Here is an 18,345-nt window from a genome sequence, read left to right on the forward strand (position 1 = left end):
GAGGATCTGTAACAAATCAATGGAAACAAATTCTTTTGTGGTCAACATGAAATCTAGTACAAGTTTGGAAGTGAGTCCCATTCATAACCACTATTGAATCATAACCAGGAAGAGTGGATAGAGTACACATCGAATGTTCGGTTGTATTCACTATACACTATATCATGGTACATTTCCTCTTTCTTGTTTTGCAGTGGGGGTTAAATGCTGGGATACGGGAGATCTGGCCTAGGACCCAATACGGCGTACTAAATCCAGGCCGGGGTCCAGACAGTTATTATAATCAAGGACTCAAACCTGGAAACTGTGGTCGCAAAAGCAGCCCCATGCCTTACTGGTCTTCATCCATTTCACGTCTAGACTTTGTCATTGTTACCACCCTTTTGTTTTCTAGTTCCGGTTTCCACTTGTGTCACCTCTTCCTTCTCCGGAACTGAGCTGCGCAATTCAATTGGTTGTTCTTTGGCAACATAGTCCCGGCTGCTTTCTCTTAGCCTCCCAGACTTCGCGATTGCAAGAATCAACTCGAGTTGCTTTTGTTGATGTTCCTATAAAACACTCGGCACAAAGAAAGAGGTTGAGGACATCAGCCCCTCAGAAACTTCAAATTAAGCATTACGGAAACCGGTATTTAAACTATTTGCAAGCCAAGTAATTTTCAGATTTACTAGTCAGAAAGATGACAATATTGCTAACCCCAATTTTTCAGTATCCCACACTTATAGATGTACAATGTTGACAAAAACCACGAAGCATAGTCTATACTTATCCATCTTTCCAAGTATAGCCTTTGTATAATTTTCCCATGAAGATATGTAGGACTTATGTTGTTTAATCATTCTGGTTTAAACCCATACACAAGGAGCAACATAAAAGAAGTTACTATCCTGAACTCTGCCTAATCATGCATTTGTGACACAGTGCTGGAACTGGTATACACATACCTTGTAAAACTTGTGCCAGCCAGCCAACTTATGCAGAAATGCAATGTCACAGGCCCAAACGATAAATACTAAAACAAACACACATAGAAAGTTACTAAAAGATTTGGAAAGCCTGTCGGAGCTAATTTACTTGGAGGATTCTTCAAGCCCATTACAAAAGGATAAAATAGCAGGTTTTGTCAGTCGAAGGCAGAAGTCATGATAGCCGGTGTAAGAAAGTAAAAAATAAAAAATCCCTTTTCTACTATGAATTCATAGAAGCAATTAGGCAAGGGCAACACTTACAATGGAAGCTTTTTGTTAGGTAATCATTTAGTTCTAACTTTTAAGTGCCTACAAGGGCAGGAAAAGTTTCAATTATCATTTGGATCACTGCTAAAAACTCCCCTGAGTGAATCATTAACTAGCCCGAGTTAACTCTGTTTTACCTCGGCCGAGTTCTTGTCAAAGTTTTTTCCTACCAAGCCAATAAAAAACAACTTTGAGTCACCCCAGTTAAAGAAGCATTAACTATGCAATGACTTGCTCAAGTCAACTCATTTTTACCTTCGTCTGATTTCTCATCCAAGTTGAGATTCAGGCCTTCAAATGGCATGGTTATAACAGCCATTAGTTTTACAACCTAAGCAAGGAATGCCAATGAGAAAACTGAGTTTCAAGACAAAGTTGTCTCTAGTCTGAACACATCAAAATAATGCATTTCTTAGGCGAGCTTCAGAAAATCTAATGGGTCTTCTTAACATGCTTGAAAACATAACCCATTTTCTCAGTTTCAAAACCACAAAAATATGTATAGTTCCACTCATGGTATCCAGCAGAAATTTGAAACTAATGGTACATGTTGAATGAGAAAAGGATGAAAGCAATTGACCTCTAAAACCACCTGCCAAAACTGACAGTAGTTTGAGAGTGCTTCCAATTAGAAGGAAGAAAGAGTACAAAGTAATTTGGGTTCCAAATCTAGTTGATCTAGATTTTTTTATGAACTTTCTAAACATAGATTCGAATCTAACCTTCAATATGCCTCGAAATCTTAGATCTAGATTAATCTTAACAATCCATTAATCTTAACAATACAAGGTCAGATAGATTAAATCTGACGGTTCAGTCTTGAGACCAACTCAGCCTATAAATCTGATGGTTGATATTCACTCCAACTATCCTTCAGATTTAAGATTAGATCCATTCAAATTGATATTAATGATAATAGTAAAACATAGGTATCCATGGTAATCAACAATTACAAAAGACCTATTCAATTTGAAAAAAGTAGAAAGTTGATGGAGAAGATATTATTACCTTAGAAGACGGAGAAGAGAAGGAAAGATAGAACCTCTATGAATGTGTGCGCCGCCCCCCAACCCACCCCACCCACCACCCACCCACACTCCCCTTTAAAAAGTTGTGGGATGAAAGTGGGCCCTCTCTTTTATTCAGTTTACTTAAGTCACTTAAATTGATTTTAAAATAATAAAAAAAACACTCCACTTAACATTCTAAGTCCCATATGGGGGCCACCCTTTCATTGTAACTCCAAACCAATGCTTGAGGTTAACTTCTTTGACCTGGGATGTCATAAAAATGACTATTTTGCCACTTCTTGCTCCTGGAATTATAAACCTTGAGTTGATCCTTATCACTAGGAGCTCCTCACTTTCTCACATGTATTTGGGACTCCTCGTCCCTTTTTCTTCGTCTAATAGATTTTAAATTCTTTCAAAAAAAAAAAAAAAGTTTAACTTATCATAATGATACGAGACAGTCCAAATTTAATAGCTTCCATGTAAGTTTGCTCTAGTAGTTATTGCAAGCAAAAGCCTTAAATATTCAACAGTTGTATGATCCAAGGGTCTTGTCCAAGTTGCCAGAGTGGGAAGCGAGAGGTTTAGAAAAACGAAAATGCGGGAAGCGAAAAGCTCTAAAGAAAATAAAGAGAAAATGTGTGGAAAGCATCAGTCAAAGTCAACATGAAGCATGTAATAAGCATCATTAAACGCGAACAAGAAGTACATAAAAAGAGTAAGATTGTAGCAGATTAGGAGAAAGGGTTGATATAGGGAAGGACTACAAGTAGAAAGGAAGAATTCACGACTAATTAGAATTACATGTTTTAAGAATTACTGTTTCATGTGTTTTATTCACATATATTTAATGATAAGTTTTTGGAAAAGGATCAACTTAATTTTCATTTGAAACTTAAGATTAGTTTTCAAGTTTTAAATGCACTCTTTTTTTAAATACACACCCCTTCAGTATTATCAAGAGGAAAAATATCAAGTTTTAAACCCACTCTTTTTTTTATACACTCCTTCAGCATTATCAAGAGGAGAAAATATTCTTTTACGAAGGCATAATCACCTAAACAGGAAACATGTTCTTAATTAAGAGGAAACGTGTAGGAAGTGCGCTTTCCCTAAATTTGGGAAGTGACAAGAACTTAGCTTCCGAAGCGAGCTTCGAAGCGTCTGGGAAGCACGCTTACCCTAAATTTGGGAAGCGAGAAGAACTTAGCTTCTGAAGCGAGTTTTCGGAGAAGTGAGCTTCCCCTCCAACTAGGAAGTTTCCGGTAACTATGGTCTTGTCAAACCTACCAGTGGAACAAAGATTGACTGTTCACCACAATGACCTACATTTATAACAACTTCCTAAGCAAGTGGACCGTATGACAAGAGGATTACCTTCGCACTAGTGGCACAAAATCAACAAATGACGGCTAAATTGACCTCTTAAGAAAAAGAAGCAAAACTAATTATGTGAAGATTCACACTGTTCTTCATATATTCCGCAGAGTACTAATAATGTGGGGGACTGTCTTGCTAAGGGATGGTGTCGACAAGACTTAGTTACTCATTGGACAAGCATTAATGTTTGTGACGTTTGTTTTTAGTTGTTGTTTCTTGTCTTGTAGTTGGGTCATCTTTGCATAAGCTTTTCTTTAATACCGTTCAAATAAAAGCAACAGGGATGCAACACAGATACGATATGCCTATACAGTCAGAAGTCTCAACTCTAACGCAGGAAATGAAATTCACCAAGCCAACCCAAGTGGATGTTGCCAATATGACGAGCAAGATTCAAACACAGAGTACTAATAATGTGGGGGACTGTCTTGCTAAGGGATGGTGTCGACAAGACTTAGTTACGCATTGGACAAGCATTAATGTTTGTGAGGTTTGTTTTTAGTTGTTGTTTCTTGTCTTGTAGTTGGGTCATCTTTGCATAAGCTTTTCTTTAATACCGTTCAAATAAAAGCAACAGGGATGCAACACAGATACGATATGCCTATACAGTCAGAAGTCTCAACTCTAACGCAGGAAATGAAATTCACCAAGCCAACCCAAGTGGATGTTGCCAATATGACGAGCAAGATTCAAACACACCAAAAGGAAAACACTACAATGTGGCTTGTAAATTATGTATCTCCAGAATATGGTATAGTTCGTCCTATGTTATCACCATTATCAGGCAAACAAGGCCAATGACTTATATTTAAGTAAGCCCAGCTCAAACTGAGTTTCAGACTTTCAGGTTGAGAGAAAGCATCATTTCCTAGAGTAGAAGGCAATATAACATCAAATTTCCCATAATAGAAGAATAAGAAAGAACAGCACATCACTGTGGTTAGTCAGCAATCCCTTTTTAAGTGACAAAACATCTATAGTCATCAACTAAATATGGCATCCCTGGCTTCTCAAGGATTCATTGTCAGTACAAAACAGCTATTAAGTACCAGAAAATAATAATGATGCAACTGATTACGCTTGAAAGTCCGCAGAAGTATACAAATAAAGAGGACTATTCAAACAAAAAGTGCTATTAACTGGTAAGGATCGTTTGTCTTCATTGCCTACGACGTTTAAGTCTGTTTCAGATGTTATGTTTAGCAAAATATCTTCCAGGAATGGAAAGTAGTAGGGGATCCCGCTCAGGAAGATGGTCATGCATGACTCACCTGCATTGCTAACAAGACCTTCTGAATTTCACCGAGCTCCTTTTCAAGAATGTCTTCTTGCATTGCTAGTGCTCGAGTGGCCACGGAATTCTTCTGAGACAAAGCTGCAGTCTGCAAACATAAACAGAAAAATAGGCGGGATAATAAATGAGGCCTCCAGTGTAAGAACTTCGCCAAAGGTGAGATATACATTCACTACAGGATACTTTTACCTTACATAGGTTTATACACACAACTAGCCTTACATAGGTTTATACACATGGCTAGTCAACTCATTTATCTACTAGTGATGGAATATAAAAACACTTGGTTTTATAATTAAATGAGCATTAAGCACACAATACCGTTGAAGTTGTATTTCTAAATGGGACTCCAATGTCCTGATCCAGCTACCAAAGGATTTTGCAAGAACTTAAAGAAAGGAAAGGCCAAAACTGAATCTAAGACAAGTTTTTTTTTTTAAATAACTGAGAGTAAGAAGTAAGAATGCGTGTAAATTGTTTAATAAGCTTATTATTAGGCTTAGATGGATTGCATTATATAGAAATATATGAGAAACAGTACCATATAAAGATGATTTTATCATGGAAGGAGCGAGCGAAATGGTGAAAGAGCATTGATGTGAATGCTAGTTCTTAATGAAATAATATTAATATGAACCAAACGTCAAACTTCATTTTCTGTTTTTTCTTTGTTTAATAAGGGAAATAATGTGAAATATAAAAAAATTATAAAGATAAGCAGAATGGAAGTTGGGAAATAAAGGTATACAAAGATATCCACACTCCCTTGTTCGATAATGGCACTAATCACTTATCATAAACTTGATTCATAGCTATTAAGTATGTCATCAAAATGTCCCGCCCAAAATGGGGTGGGGATACCCTTATTTCATAAATAAAAAACATTTATCAAAAACTTTGTGATTGTCTGCTGATAGCTAATTAAGTATTTTAACAGCCTTTTACAGCTAATTAGAGAAGTGTCAAATGAAGGAGCAGCGTATTTAAAACAAGAGCAAGGATATATATATATATATATATATATGAGAAAAGTGTTTCGAAGCACGTGCTTAGGGAGGTCCCTAAGCACAGGTGGCTTAAAAAGCCACTGATTGGTCTCTTTTTGTGGACCCCGCAGAGGTGGACCATCATACGAACCAATCGGTGGCTTTGTGCTTAGGGAGCTCCCTAAGCACGTGCTTAAAAACACTTCCCTCTCTCTCTCTCTCTCTCTCTCTCTCTCTCTCTCTATATATATATATATATATATATATATATATATATATATATATATATATATGAGAAAACGGTCTCTACACACATGTGTAGATAAGTTATCTACACACTAGCTTAAAATACAGTGGAGGCCCACATTGTCTGGGTGATCCAAGCCATCCATTTTAAAGGCCCTCACATAGATAGGGTGTCTACAAAAAATCAGATCCATAGAGAGAGAGAGAGAGAGAGTATAATTTAAACATTATTTCCATTTGATAACACCCCAGCCTCCTCAAACAGGATAGCATTACCGTTCGACATGACCCAAGCCACCCTGAACAGACCAAAGATGAAGGCCTAGCTATGAACAACACCGGCCAGACTTCTTTGACAAATTTCTCTTCTCTGATCCCAGCTACACATGAGAAATAAAATTAATTTTGCCACATTATGCCATGAATGTGCTAGAAAAATTGACCTTTTACAAGATAATATGGATGATATGTGCCGAGTTATCATACTGCTGCAGAAATGACGTTAACAACTACATTTAAAATAGTTCTCCCACATTCTTGTTTTAGAATATGGTCGTTCATATAAAAAAAAAAATCCATCATTATTTTCTATCTTGTGCACCGACAGTTGGGTTTGAGCAGATTTGATTAATCCTACTATTGCTGACAGGTTACAATATCCAAGAGAAACAATCTATAAACTCAAAACAAAATCATGAAGACCAATGGAATTCTTTAAATCCTTCCAATAGAAAAAGATAACATGATTAAGTGCCTATCTCTATCAAGAATTGAACCAGCATTAACCCCCACATACCTAATAACTATTGAAATTAGCAAAAATGGGATAGATAGTCTTACCTCGGTAATGGGTCCTTTCAATGCCTTCCTTGTAACCCTAAACCGAATCCCCAATTTCTCAAGCTGCCTAGACAAAACCCTTATAATCGTTACGGAGCTTCGAAGATTCTCCTCCAACTTGTCAATTCTCCCAATTAGATTAAAATTCCCACTACCCAACTTGAAAGAATCCCTCCAAATCTTCTGCCATTGCCTCCTACGAATAAAAGCACCGATCGCAATGGCACCCACCAACAGAACAAACTGCCACCCAAAAACCCTATTCAAAGAAGAGGCCTGAATTGACTTCGGCAAGATCGAAAATGTCGAATTCAAGGGGCACCCAATTGAGAACACAACAGATGGGGCAATACACAAGAGTTCAATTATTGAAAGGAATGTGTCCAAATTAAGACCATCAAATTCAAACCCCTCTCTCTGTACATGTTCATCAATACCTTCACCTAGAGAATGATTTTTCCAGTTCTTTTATTAACAGAGAAATAAGGAAAAGAGAAAAGCAAATTAAATTAGGGTTTTGTTCAGCTAAATTTTTACCGGATTCAAAGACTCCCACTCGCCATCGAACTGTCTTAAATGAGTTGCTCCGTTGAATTTCCAGAAGCCGTGTGCTTGCACCATGTTTGGGGGAAACCGAGAAATTCAAGAAGGGAAATTTGGGTCGATCCCGATAAATGTAGAATGACTCAACGAGCCGATAATGAGGATTCATTAAAAGGTTTTGGGCAGAAGAAACTGTCATTTTTGCTGCTGAGTCTTTTTCCCCCCCTTCTTTCTAGCTTTCTATGATACAAAAAACACGAGATGTTTTGCGTCTCTCTTTACAGTTAGAGGGGCGGGGGTTTCCCCCAACGGGTGGGCGAAGAAGACTACCCAATTGGGGCACATTACCTTGAGTATGTACAGTTAATAGGATTAAACTTTGTGGGGATCAATTTAGCTACAAGTAATGACAAGTGGGCTCTCTTAATCTTTCTATGTTTAGCCCTCGAGCTTTATGAACTTAATGTGATCGGAATGCCTTCACCCGCGTTGGTCCATTTATGAAGGCTGAAACTTAGTAGGTTCTTTAATTTTGGGAAAGGATTTCAGCACAGTCATATTTTGATAGTTTCGCTACCCCATTTAGTCTTTTAAAAAGTCTCACCAGCCAATTAAAGAGGAAAAGACAGCTGGGTTTGTGCAAATATTAAAATAAGGTTGTGCTCATAACATTTCAATTAGATTTCAAATCGATACACAGGAAAGATTCTCCATGGAGAGGTTCTGCCATTAATCTAAAAAATTAAGTCGAATACTGTGAAAAGATTTGATTCCCACTAAATCTTTAGATTCTTAGATGAATTACAAAGAGCACCAAGTGGTTATATAGAACACTCAAGGGCTAAACATAGAAAGTTTGTTCTAGAAAGATTTTTAAGATAAACATGGAAATAAAGAAAGATTTTTCTAATCTAGAGTGGTATCCCAATATGTCCTAGCTAGCATGATTCAACGGTCGGAACTCAGCATCATCCAAGGTATAATGAAGGGGTCCCTGTGAATCAACAACCTGATCGCATACATGTGGCTTGTGGCTGGAATCCAACAATCATGTCCACACACCTTGCAAGAAAGACCACACGAAATTATTTATTAATCACAGATTTGTATGGTTTGTCAATCAATTGTATTGGTGCCGAAATTCACTCCGGTCCGATAAGCTTGTGTTGCATGTCTTGCACTCAAAGAATACACGTTACAGGTACCGGAGTTTGGACTTCAGGAAGACCCTCTGATTCTTAAGTCAAAAATCGGCAACAAGCAAGAATCCAAACAGCAAAGAAGTAGAGTGACAGAGCTCTTAGATGTTAGATGCATACCTTTGAGCATGGGAGTCCTTTTATAGAGGTGGAGTCCTAGGCAATTTAGAGTATTTGTTTGGTTTAGAGTAGGGCTACAACTATGGTCGGGTTGAGGCCAACCCGAACTCGACCCAAGGAACCATTTATTGAACCCGAACCGGACCCTACCCAAGTTCCAACCTGATGAGGTCCAACCTGTCCCAACCCGAGGAACCCTTTTTTCCAACCCGAACAGACCTGACCTGAGTTTGACCAGACCCAACCTGAGTTTTTAAGGTTACTAAAAAAAATGATAAAAAAATGTCACGTTTCACTCGGGTCAGGTTTCCCAAGCCCCCAATGTGAACCCGACCCAAAGGATACCCAACCTGCCCTGAATTGCACCCCTAGTTTGGAGTCTTTCCTCATTGCTTGACTTCCCTAAAGAGTCGATTTCCATATTTATCTTGGAGAGCTTCGAGTTTCTTGTAGAACTCGGTTTCTTATTTAAACCTCTGAGCTTTTCAGAAAGTTGCCGTGCTAGCTTCGGGAACTTTCCGTTTTGTTTGGGTTGCTACTTAGAGCGGGCGAAATGACTTCCTTGCCCCCATACCATAAGCGGCAAGTTCGGAGTCAAAATTGGATAGGTGCGATGTGTGAGGTGCTTATTGAATGGAGAGATTTTAGCCTTGACAATGTGTGATCGAATTTTCAAATTACATTCAAATATCGAGAATAGAATTACGTATATGAACGAAATTTAATACTATATAACTTGATCCACCGAAGAAATTGTGAAATATTGCAACATTTTTTTTAAGACTATCCAACTTGGAAATATCTTTCATTAACCTTTGGGAAAATGAGTAATGCTAGGGAAACCGAGAATGGGACCTAAAAGGGACCTAGAGTACCACCCAACAGGGGACCTGCAATGAGAATAAGACGTGTTAAAAAAAGTACTTTTAGGTATTTTCCTAGGCGGTGGCTCAAGTCACTGAGATGTGGTCGCCTGAATCAATTTGTTAGGTCTCCTTTTAGGTCCTATTCTCTGTTTCCCTAGCATTACTCTTAACTTTGGTCCCTACTATGAAATATGGTTTGGATTTACTAAAATCACATTACTCATCCCATCAATCCAAATTGCACATTGATCCACAATCACTAGAAGCCCCAGAAGTTTAACAATTTAGAGTAAAGAAAAAGGAAAAACATTTAACTGGGATTGTTGATTAATCCGACTTATGCACATGACTTTTGGGAGCAATGAATTTGATTTTGGTAATTAGACTAATGAGTTTCGCAGCTCTATTGACTCTCACATTTCAATTCCATACAGAGAAAAATATTCAAAAGCAATGCAAAGCCATTTGCATTTCTATTATTCAGTCTTGGAACAAATAATAATAAATGAAAGAATTACAGTATCTCTATTCTCCGGCATTATGCTATTATACACACTAGATTCGTGCATTAACCCCCCGCATCAACATCTCTTTAAATCAGAGTCGAACATGAAGAAGTCGAAGGGTTGAACATGGCAGGAAGCAGGTACTTCCTCCCGTTGACCCCCTGCGCATTATAGCTGGCACCAGTGCTTGGGTCCACCAAAAGCTCTCCTGGGTAACCAGGATAAGCCCCCTTTCCATACACCCCGGGACAAGCTGAGACTGCTTCGAGAGGTGCATCTGCGGGACCTTGGAAGTAGCCGTTCCCGAAGGGGTTGGTCACGGTTGCGGCCATTAGGCTCGCTATGTTTATGACCATGCCGTCCAAACCCACATCGTTGTTGGGTGCGACCAGTGGGGCCGTCTGGGGACCGTAGATGGGCTGGTGGAAGGGCCAGGCGCATTGACCCGGGCACTGAGTCTCCGAGTTGCCCACCCATATGTATGCGAACTTACGTTGCTTGTGTGGGCCAGCAAACTTGGAAGAGCCGTGGGTCCCGCACCGGCTCATGCAGAACCCCTCGACTGCCACATCAGCTGATGTGAGAACGATGTTGATGGCGTTCTTCTGTTCTCCTTTTGCTGCTAGTAATACCAATTGCTGGGTTGTGAGGGATTTTCCGAGAGAGTAGTTATCGTCGAGGATCTGTTTTCCGAAGGTGAAAACGGGAGATGGGGTTTGGGAGTGAGTGTAGTAATTTTGGGTAGTTTTCCACCAGGTGGAGACAGATGGGTTTTGGGAGGTTTTGGGAGAAGGGGAGGAGGAGAGAGAGGTGAGAAAATCAGATACGATCGTGAGTTGGGAAGGGCTAAATTTTCCGTACCAGATGAGATTGAGAGAGATTGTTCCGGTTAGAAGAGGACCCTTGTGGTATTCCATGAGGAGAGGCTGATCCTGCACCAAGGAGGTGAGTTTTCTAGCAGCCATGGACGAATGGAAAAGAGAGATAAGGACGACTAAGAGCTGTAGAAATGCCATTGCTTGATAGAGTGAAGATCAGCTAAGAAAAGGAAAGGGAAGATGAGAGAGATGATGGGATTGTGAGAGGTAGATGAGTTTATATATAGGTGTTGTGGGAAGGGGCCTAAGAATGAAGAGGAAGGTGTTTAGAAGGAGATTGGAAGCATGTAGGGACGGTGGATCGACAACTGTGTAGTGTGTTTCTTTTTAAATTAAAACACAGCTCAGGTTTGGACCACACGGAAATGCGTGCCACTAGAAAACCAAAACAAGAACAGCTTACAAATTGTTTTTTCTTCTCATCATCTTTGACCATGTAGGCGTAACGCACGGAAGAATGAATAAGTACTGGTGGAAACTTCTGTTCATTTGGTGGACCCAACTATAGATAGACTGTGTTTTGAAACTCTCTCATTAGACGGTCACTACCATCTGATCAGTTAAAAAACATGGGGTATTTTCCTTTTACTTTATGTATGTATATAAGATTTCATATGATACACGAGTGCTTTTTTTCTTTAGAGAAATATTTGTTAGAATGTTAGAGTTTCTGAGATCTGACTCTTGAATCATGCAGTGCTAGATTAAGCAGCTGGCTTGGACATATTACGATACCAGTGCAGATTAGGAAAAAAAATTATCTCGCCTTTTCCTTATATATCTTAAAACCTTTCCCATGTTTAGCCTTTGACTGTTTTATGTAACCACGCATAAGAGCTCTTCGTAATTCACCTAACAATCTAAGATTGAATGGAAAACAAATATTTTTCACATGTTATCATAGCTATATTATTCTAAACATTAACTTAATGATCCCATTGGATCTTTGGCATTGAAAACAGAGACAACTTGATTTTAACGAGACGGGTTTGATGTACCTTTCACCATGGCTTGTGCTTGAAGGTGTGTAATTCAACGATCCTCGTAGCTTTTCCGAGCACGACGAAGGCCCAGAAACGACTCTTGATACTTTTCTTACCTTGCACACTAATAGATCTATGGGAAACTTCTTCTCTCTCTCTCTCTCTCTGAGTTCTAGTGTTGTGGTGTGTGGCAAGAGGGACCAAGGGTCTCCTTCATAGGCAAAAGATCTCATAGAGTTTTCCTAAAGTACCCAAATTCGTTTGGCAATTAGACCCTAAATAGAAAGTGCAACTAGAGTCATCTTTCCCTTCCCAAACGTTTCCAAATTCAAGGGATTACCCTATGAACATGAAAAGTTACTAAACATGTAAGGCTACACTCAAATTAGCAAGCCCTAAACATAGCAATCCTTGTCTTTTAGGAATTCTATCAAGTTTAGAAACTCTAAACTTTTAGAAACTTTCCAACAAGCTATTGCCACACCAAGGTCTTGAGTTAAAAACCCAACCACTCCTTGATATTAAAGATCGATTTGTACGGCTAACTCAAAACATGGGTCACATGTGCCACGTGTATGGCCAACCCCAAAAAGTAGGGTCACATGTGATGATGAGTGGAGAAATATAAATTAATGATTAAATAACACCAACTCTAAGAGCATATGCTTCCCGAGTTTTTGATCTCCCTCTTTCATGTATTCTGAGTCATGGATAGTGTATTGTGCCTATGGATGTATCATCCTTCTCCTTATCTAATAAACCGTCAGGGGTCCCTGCCAAATCCTAGTTCCTCGGTTGGCTCACCTCGTCTTACCCGTGCCTCATCCTAAAGGTCTGGTGTTTCGATGGAGAGGATTTCCTTGATCTTGTTGATGCCCTATAGGGCAGCGATGTAGTATTGGTGGGATGTTTGGTCGGCCTTAACCTCACCCACTCCATGGTCGGTGGAGATCTTCATCTTTATATGGATGGTGGAGACCACAACTTTCAGGGCATTCAATGTAGGCCGGTCAATTGTTGCGTTGTAGGCCGAAAGGACCATGACGACCAAGAAAGCTACCATGGTCGTTTTCACACAGGGGTCGGTTCCTACAGTGATGGGTAGTTCAATCGATCCTTCAACCTTAACGACATATAGAGTGGCATCCCAATATGTCCTAGCTAGCATGATCCAACGAAAGGATCTCAAGATCATCCAAGGTGGGATGAATGGGTCACCCGCGAATCAAGAACCCGCTCACATACTTGTGGCGTATGGCTAGAATCCAACAATCACGTCCACACCTACAAGATGGACCACACCAAAAAAAAAAAACATTGATCATAGATTTTGTATGGTTGGTCAATCAATTGTATCGTTGCGGAAATCTGCTCCGGTCTGAATCCAAACATCAAAGAAGTAGAGTATCGGTGCTCTTAGATGTCACATGTGTACCTTTGAGCGTGGGGGTCCTTTTATAGAGGTCTAGTCTTAGGTAATTTAGAGTACTTGTCTGCTTTAAAGTAGAAGTGTAACTCGGCTCGAGTTGGGTTTGGTTGGCCGAGTTGGGTCGGTTGGGTTGAGGCCAACCCGAGCCAGGCTCGACCCAAGTCCAACCTGACCCAATCTTAAGCTTACTAAAAAAATGATAAAAAAATATTGGGTTTCAACCCGACCCAATCGGGTTGGGTTGCCCAAGCTCTCACCCTCACCCGACCCGAATTCAACTCGAATTGGGAAAACTCAACCGGAACCGAAGGATACCCAACCCGACCCGACTTTTTTTCCCCAAATAGCACCCCTAGTTTGGAGTCTTTCCTCATTGTTTGACTTCCCTACAGAGTCAATTTCCATATTTATCTATGAGATCTTCGAGTTTCCTTGGAGAACTCGGTTTCTTATGTAAACCTCTGAGCTTTTCGAAAAGTTGCCGTGCTTACTTTATCTTTGTTCGGGGTTGATATTCTTAGATAGTTGGTGAAATGACTTCCTTGCCATATCATAAGGTGCAAGTTTGGCGTCGAGGTTGGATGGGTGCCACTTGTCAAGCGCTTATTGAATGGACGGATTTTACCCCTTACAAACTGTGTGATTGAATTTTTGAAATACATTCAAATATCTAGAATACAATTACGTATATGAACGAAATTTACTACTACATAACTTCGGTTCACCATTGAAATTGTGAAACTGTGCAACGTTTTTTTTTTTAACTATCCCAACTTGGAAATATCTTTCATTAACTTTGGTCCCTCCATGTAGAAGAATCCAACTAGTAGAGCTAGGATTAGAGCCGGGTAGATTCTTTTCACCTGCTTCATGAAATTTTTCTAAATTTTTTTCTAAACGATTCATTTAGCCTACCCCAACAAGTTTGGGACAAAGGCTTGTTGAGTTGAGTTGAGTAACTTTGGTCCCTACAATGAAATATGGGTCTGGATTTACTAATATCACATTACTCATCTCATCAATCCAAATTGCACATTGATCCACTATCACTAGAAGCCCAAGAAGTCTAACAATTTAGAGTAAAGAGAAAGGAAAAACATTTCACTGGGATTGTGGAGTAATCTGACTTATGCACATAACTTTCGAGAGCACTGAATTTGATTAATTTGGTAATTAGCCTAGTGAGTTACGCAGCTCACATTTCAATTCCATAGAGAGAAAAATATTCAAAAGCAATGCAAAGCCATTTGCATTTCTATTATTCAGTCTTGGAAAAAATAATAATAAATGAAAGAATTACAGTATCTCTATTCTCCGGCATTATGCTATTATACACACTAGATTCGTGCATTACCCCCCGCATCAACATCTCTTTAAACCAGAGTCGAACATGAAGAAGTCGAAGGGTTGAACATGGCAGGAAGCAGGTACTTCCTCCCATTGACCCCCTGCGCATTATAGCTGGCACCCGTGTTCGGGTCCACCAAAAGCTCTCCTGGGTAACCAGGATAAGCCCCCTTTCCATACACCCCGGGACATGCTGAGACTGCTTCGAGAGGTGCATCTGCGGGACCTTGGAAGTAGCCGTTCCCGAAGGGGTTGGTCACTGTTGCGGCCATTAGGCTCGCTATGTTTATGACCATGCCGTCCAAACCCACATCGTTGTTGGGTGCGACCAGTGGGGTCGTCTGGGGTCCGTAGATGGGCTGGTGGAAGGGCCAGGCGCATTGACCCGGGCACTGAGTTTCCGAGTTGCCCACCCAGATATAAGCGAACTTGCCTCGCTTGTGTGGGCCAGTGATCTTGGAAGAGCCGTGGGTCCCGCAGCGACTCATGCAGAATCCCTCGACCGCCACATCAGCTGACGTGAGAACAATGTTGATGGCGTTTTTTTGTTCTCCTCTCGCTGCTAGAAGTTTCAATTGCTGGGTTGTAAGGGATTTTCCGAGAGAGTAGTTCTCATCTAGGATCTGTTTTCCGAATGTGAAAACGGGGGATTGGGTTTTGGTTTTGGAGTGGGCGTAGTAAATTTGGGTAGTTTTCCACCAGGTTGAGACGGATGGGTTTTGAGTAGTTTTGGAGGAGAGGGAGGTGAGAAAATCGGATACGATTGCGCGTTTGGAAGTGCTGAATTTTCCGTACCAGATGAGATTGAGAGAGATTGGGCCGGTTAGTAGAGGACCCTTGTGGTATTCCATGAGGAGAGGCTGATCCTGCACTATGGAGGTGAGTTTTCTAGCAGCCATGGACGAATGGAAAAGAGAGATGAGGATGACTAAGAGCTGTAGAAATGCCATTGCTTGAAGGATTGAAGATCAATTTGGAAAAGGTAGGGAATTGACAAAGGAACTCTTTTGTTTTTTTTCTCTTTGCTTTTGGGGTATGAAGATGAGGGAGATGATGGGATTCTGTGTGGGAGATGTGTTTATATATAGGTGTTGTGGGAAGGGCCGTAGAGTGAAAAGGAAGGTGTTCAGAAGAAGAGAAGCGAGATAGGGACGGTGGATGGCCAACTGTATGGTGCGTTTCGTTTTTATTAAAAGCTACACACGGCTCAAGAGTGGTCCGAGTGGACCACACGGAAATGCGTACAACTAGAAAACAAAAAGAACAGCGTACAAATTGCTTTATTTCCTCATCGACTTTGACTATTTAGACTTAGAGCTTCCGCTGGGTTTATCTATCGGGCGCTGCTATCCCCTGCCCCCCCCCCCCCCCCCCCCGACGGCTGGCTAGGTGGGCCCAACCGAAACCGTTGGTGGAATGGTGGGCTCATCTTTGAACAACGTAGGCCCCACCCATACCACACCATAGGATAATCCAAACCGTCCATTTGATGGGCCATAAACGTAAATAGGTTGCGTCCCAAAATATCATTTCCATAGGCGGATCCTAGCCCTCCGATCTAAATAGAAACTACATCTTATGCAATGTTGTGATCATCCTACGGAAATGATTTTTGGGGCACAACCTAGTTACATTGTGGCCCATCAAATGAATGGTTTGGATCATTCTATGGAGTTGGTCGTAAAGTAACATTAAGGCCCGTCCACAACATAGGATGATCCAAGCCGTCCATGGTTTGGATAATCCTATGGAGTTGGTCGTACAGTAACATTAAGGCTCAATCGTAGGCCCCACCGATATTTTTTTAAATTGAAGCGTACCGTCCACAACATAGGATGATCCAAGCCGTCCATTGTTTGGATCATCCTATGGTGTGGTTTGTACAGTAACATTAAGGCCCAATTTAGGCCCCACCCATATTTTTGAAAATGAAGTGCACCGTCGAGACCATAGGATGATCTGAGCCGTCCATTTGATGGGTCATAACGTAAATGAGTTGTGCCCCCAAAAGGGTTGGCCCATCAAATGAATGGTTTGGATCATCCTGTGGTCGTACGGTAACATTAAGGCCCGTCCACAACATAGGATGATCCAAGCCATCCATGGTTTGGATAATCCTATGGAGTTGGTCGTACTCTAACATTAAGGCCCAATCGTAGGCCCCATCGATATTTTTCAAATTGAAGCGTACCATCCACAGCATAGGATGATCCAAGCCGTCCATGGTTTGGATCACCCTATGGTGTGGTTCGTACCAATTTAGGCACCACCCATATTTATGAAAATGAAGTGTACCGTCTAGACCATAGGATGATCTGAGCCGTCCATTTGATGGGCCACAATTTAAATAGGTTGTGCCCCAAAAATCATTTCAGTAGGATGATCACAACCCTACAATCTATAGAGGTTGCATAAGATGTAGTTTCTATTTAGATCGGAGGGTTAGGATCAGCCTATGGAAATAATATTTTGGGACGCAACCTATTTACGTTTATGGCCCAATATGGACGGTTTGGATTATCCTATGGTGTGGTATGGGCGGGGCCTACATTGTTCAAAGATGGGCCCACCATTCCACCAACGGTTTCTGTTGGGCCCACCAACTGTTCCTATTCCTGTTGTGTGGAGAGAGAGAGAGAGAGAGAGAGAGAGAGAGAGAGAGAGACCGGTCAAATGGTGGGAAAACGTTAGCCAGCCATCAAGAGGGGGGGGGGGAATAGCCTACAAGGGGGGGAAAATATCAGTGCCCTTATCTATCTCCTCCAACTCATGATGGGTCCCACCTCTAAAATCAAGCGGATCATCGCACCAGAAGAACAGTTGTGCACATCGATGTTTGGTAATTAAAGGTGGGATGCAAGTTGGAATAAGCATGGTTTGAAAGTTTAGTTTCGGCATAAATTTTGGACCCAACCGAAACCGAATTTCAGCCAAAATCCTGAAATTCCAGTAATTTCAGCCGAAATTTGGAAAAGGAATAAAAAATTAATATATATTTTTTTAAATTTCGCCCAAATTGATGAAATTCCAAAAATTTCGGCCGAAATTTCCAAACTTTCCGATATTTCGGCCCGAATCCAAACACTACCAAAAACAAGTGTGGTCACATTGTTTGGATGATCCAAAGCGTTCATTTGATGGGCCCTGACATAGACAGAGTGTGCCCAAAAAATCAGCTCAATAGAATCATCCTTATTTGTAACTTTTTAAACATTACGGGTTAAGTTGAATGTGTCAGAAACCACAGGGGGACTAAGTGTATTTTTCCCTTTGTTTTTTTAAAAAGCTACACACAGCTCAGGATATGCGTGCAACTGGAAAACAATAAGCACAGCTTACAAATAACTTTTATATTCTCATCTACTTTGACTATTTTCAGACGTAGCGCTTCCGCCGGGTTTCGACTTTCCGAGCACGACGAAGGCCCAGAAATGCCCCTTGATACTTTTCTTACCTTGCACACCAATAGATCTATGGGAAACT

General features: G+C 40.6%; 3 protein-coding genes across 3 annotated transcripts; all 3 read right to left on the reverse strand.

Annotated features, from left to right (window-relative positions):
- Window positions 1–7: 7 nt before the first annotated feature.
- LOC143848590 (uncharacterized) lies at window positions 8–8,017 on the reverse strand. The gene is made up of 4 exons (XM_077357554.1): window positions 7,529–8,017; window positions 6,992–7,434; window positions 4,897–5,007; window positions 8–548 (listed from the first exon to the last, which is right to left on the reverse strand). The coding sequence occupies exons 1-4, from the start codon at window positions 7,731–7,733 to the stop codon at window positions 357–359; spliced, it is 951 nt and encodes a 316-aa protein (XP_077213669.1). The 5' UTR covers window positions 7,734–8,017; the 3' UTR covers window positions 8–356.
- Window positions 8,018–10,150: 2,133 nt separating this feature from the next.
- LOC143848236 (protein PHOSPHATE-INDUCED 1-like) lies at window positions 10,151–11,307 on the reverse strand. The gene has a single exon (XM_077357122.1). The coding sequence runs from the start codon at window positions 11,239–11,241 to the stop codon at window positions 10,312–10,314; it is 930 nt and encodes a 309-aa protein (XP_077213237.1). The 5' UTR covers window positions 11,242–11,307; the 3' UTR covers window positions 10,151–10,311.
- Window positions 11,308–14,740: 3,433 nt separating this feature from the next.
- Window positions 14,741–15,928, reverse strand: LOC143848218 (protein PHOSPHATE-INDUCED 1-like). Its single transcript, XM_077357102.1, has one exon. The coding sequence runs from the start codon at window positions 15,810–15,812 to the stop codon at window positions 14,889–14,891; it is 924 nt and encodes a 307-aa protein (XP_077213217.1). The 5' UTR covers window positions 15,813–15,928; the 3' UTR covers window positions 14,741–14,888.
- Window positions 15,929–18,345: the final 2,417 nt, after the last annotated feature.

Source organism: Tasmannia lanceolata, unplaced genomic scaffold, assembly GCF_043159265.1.
Source record: "Tasmannia lanceolata isolate RefF3 unplaced genomic scaffold, GAP_Taslan_0.1 ptg000016l, whole genome shotgun sequence".
Lineage (NCBI taxonomy): Eukaryota > Viridiplantae > Streptophyta > Magnoliopsida > Canellales > Winteraceae > Tasmannia > Tasmannia lanceolata.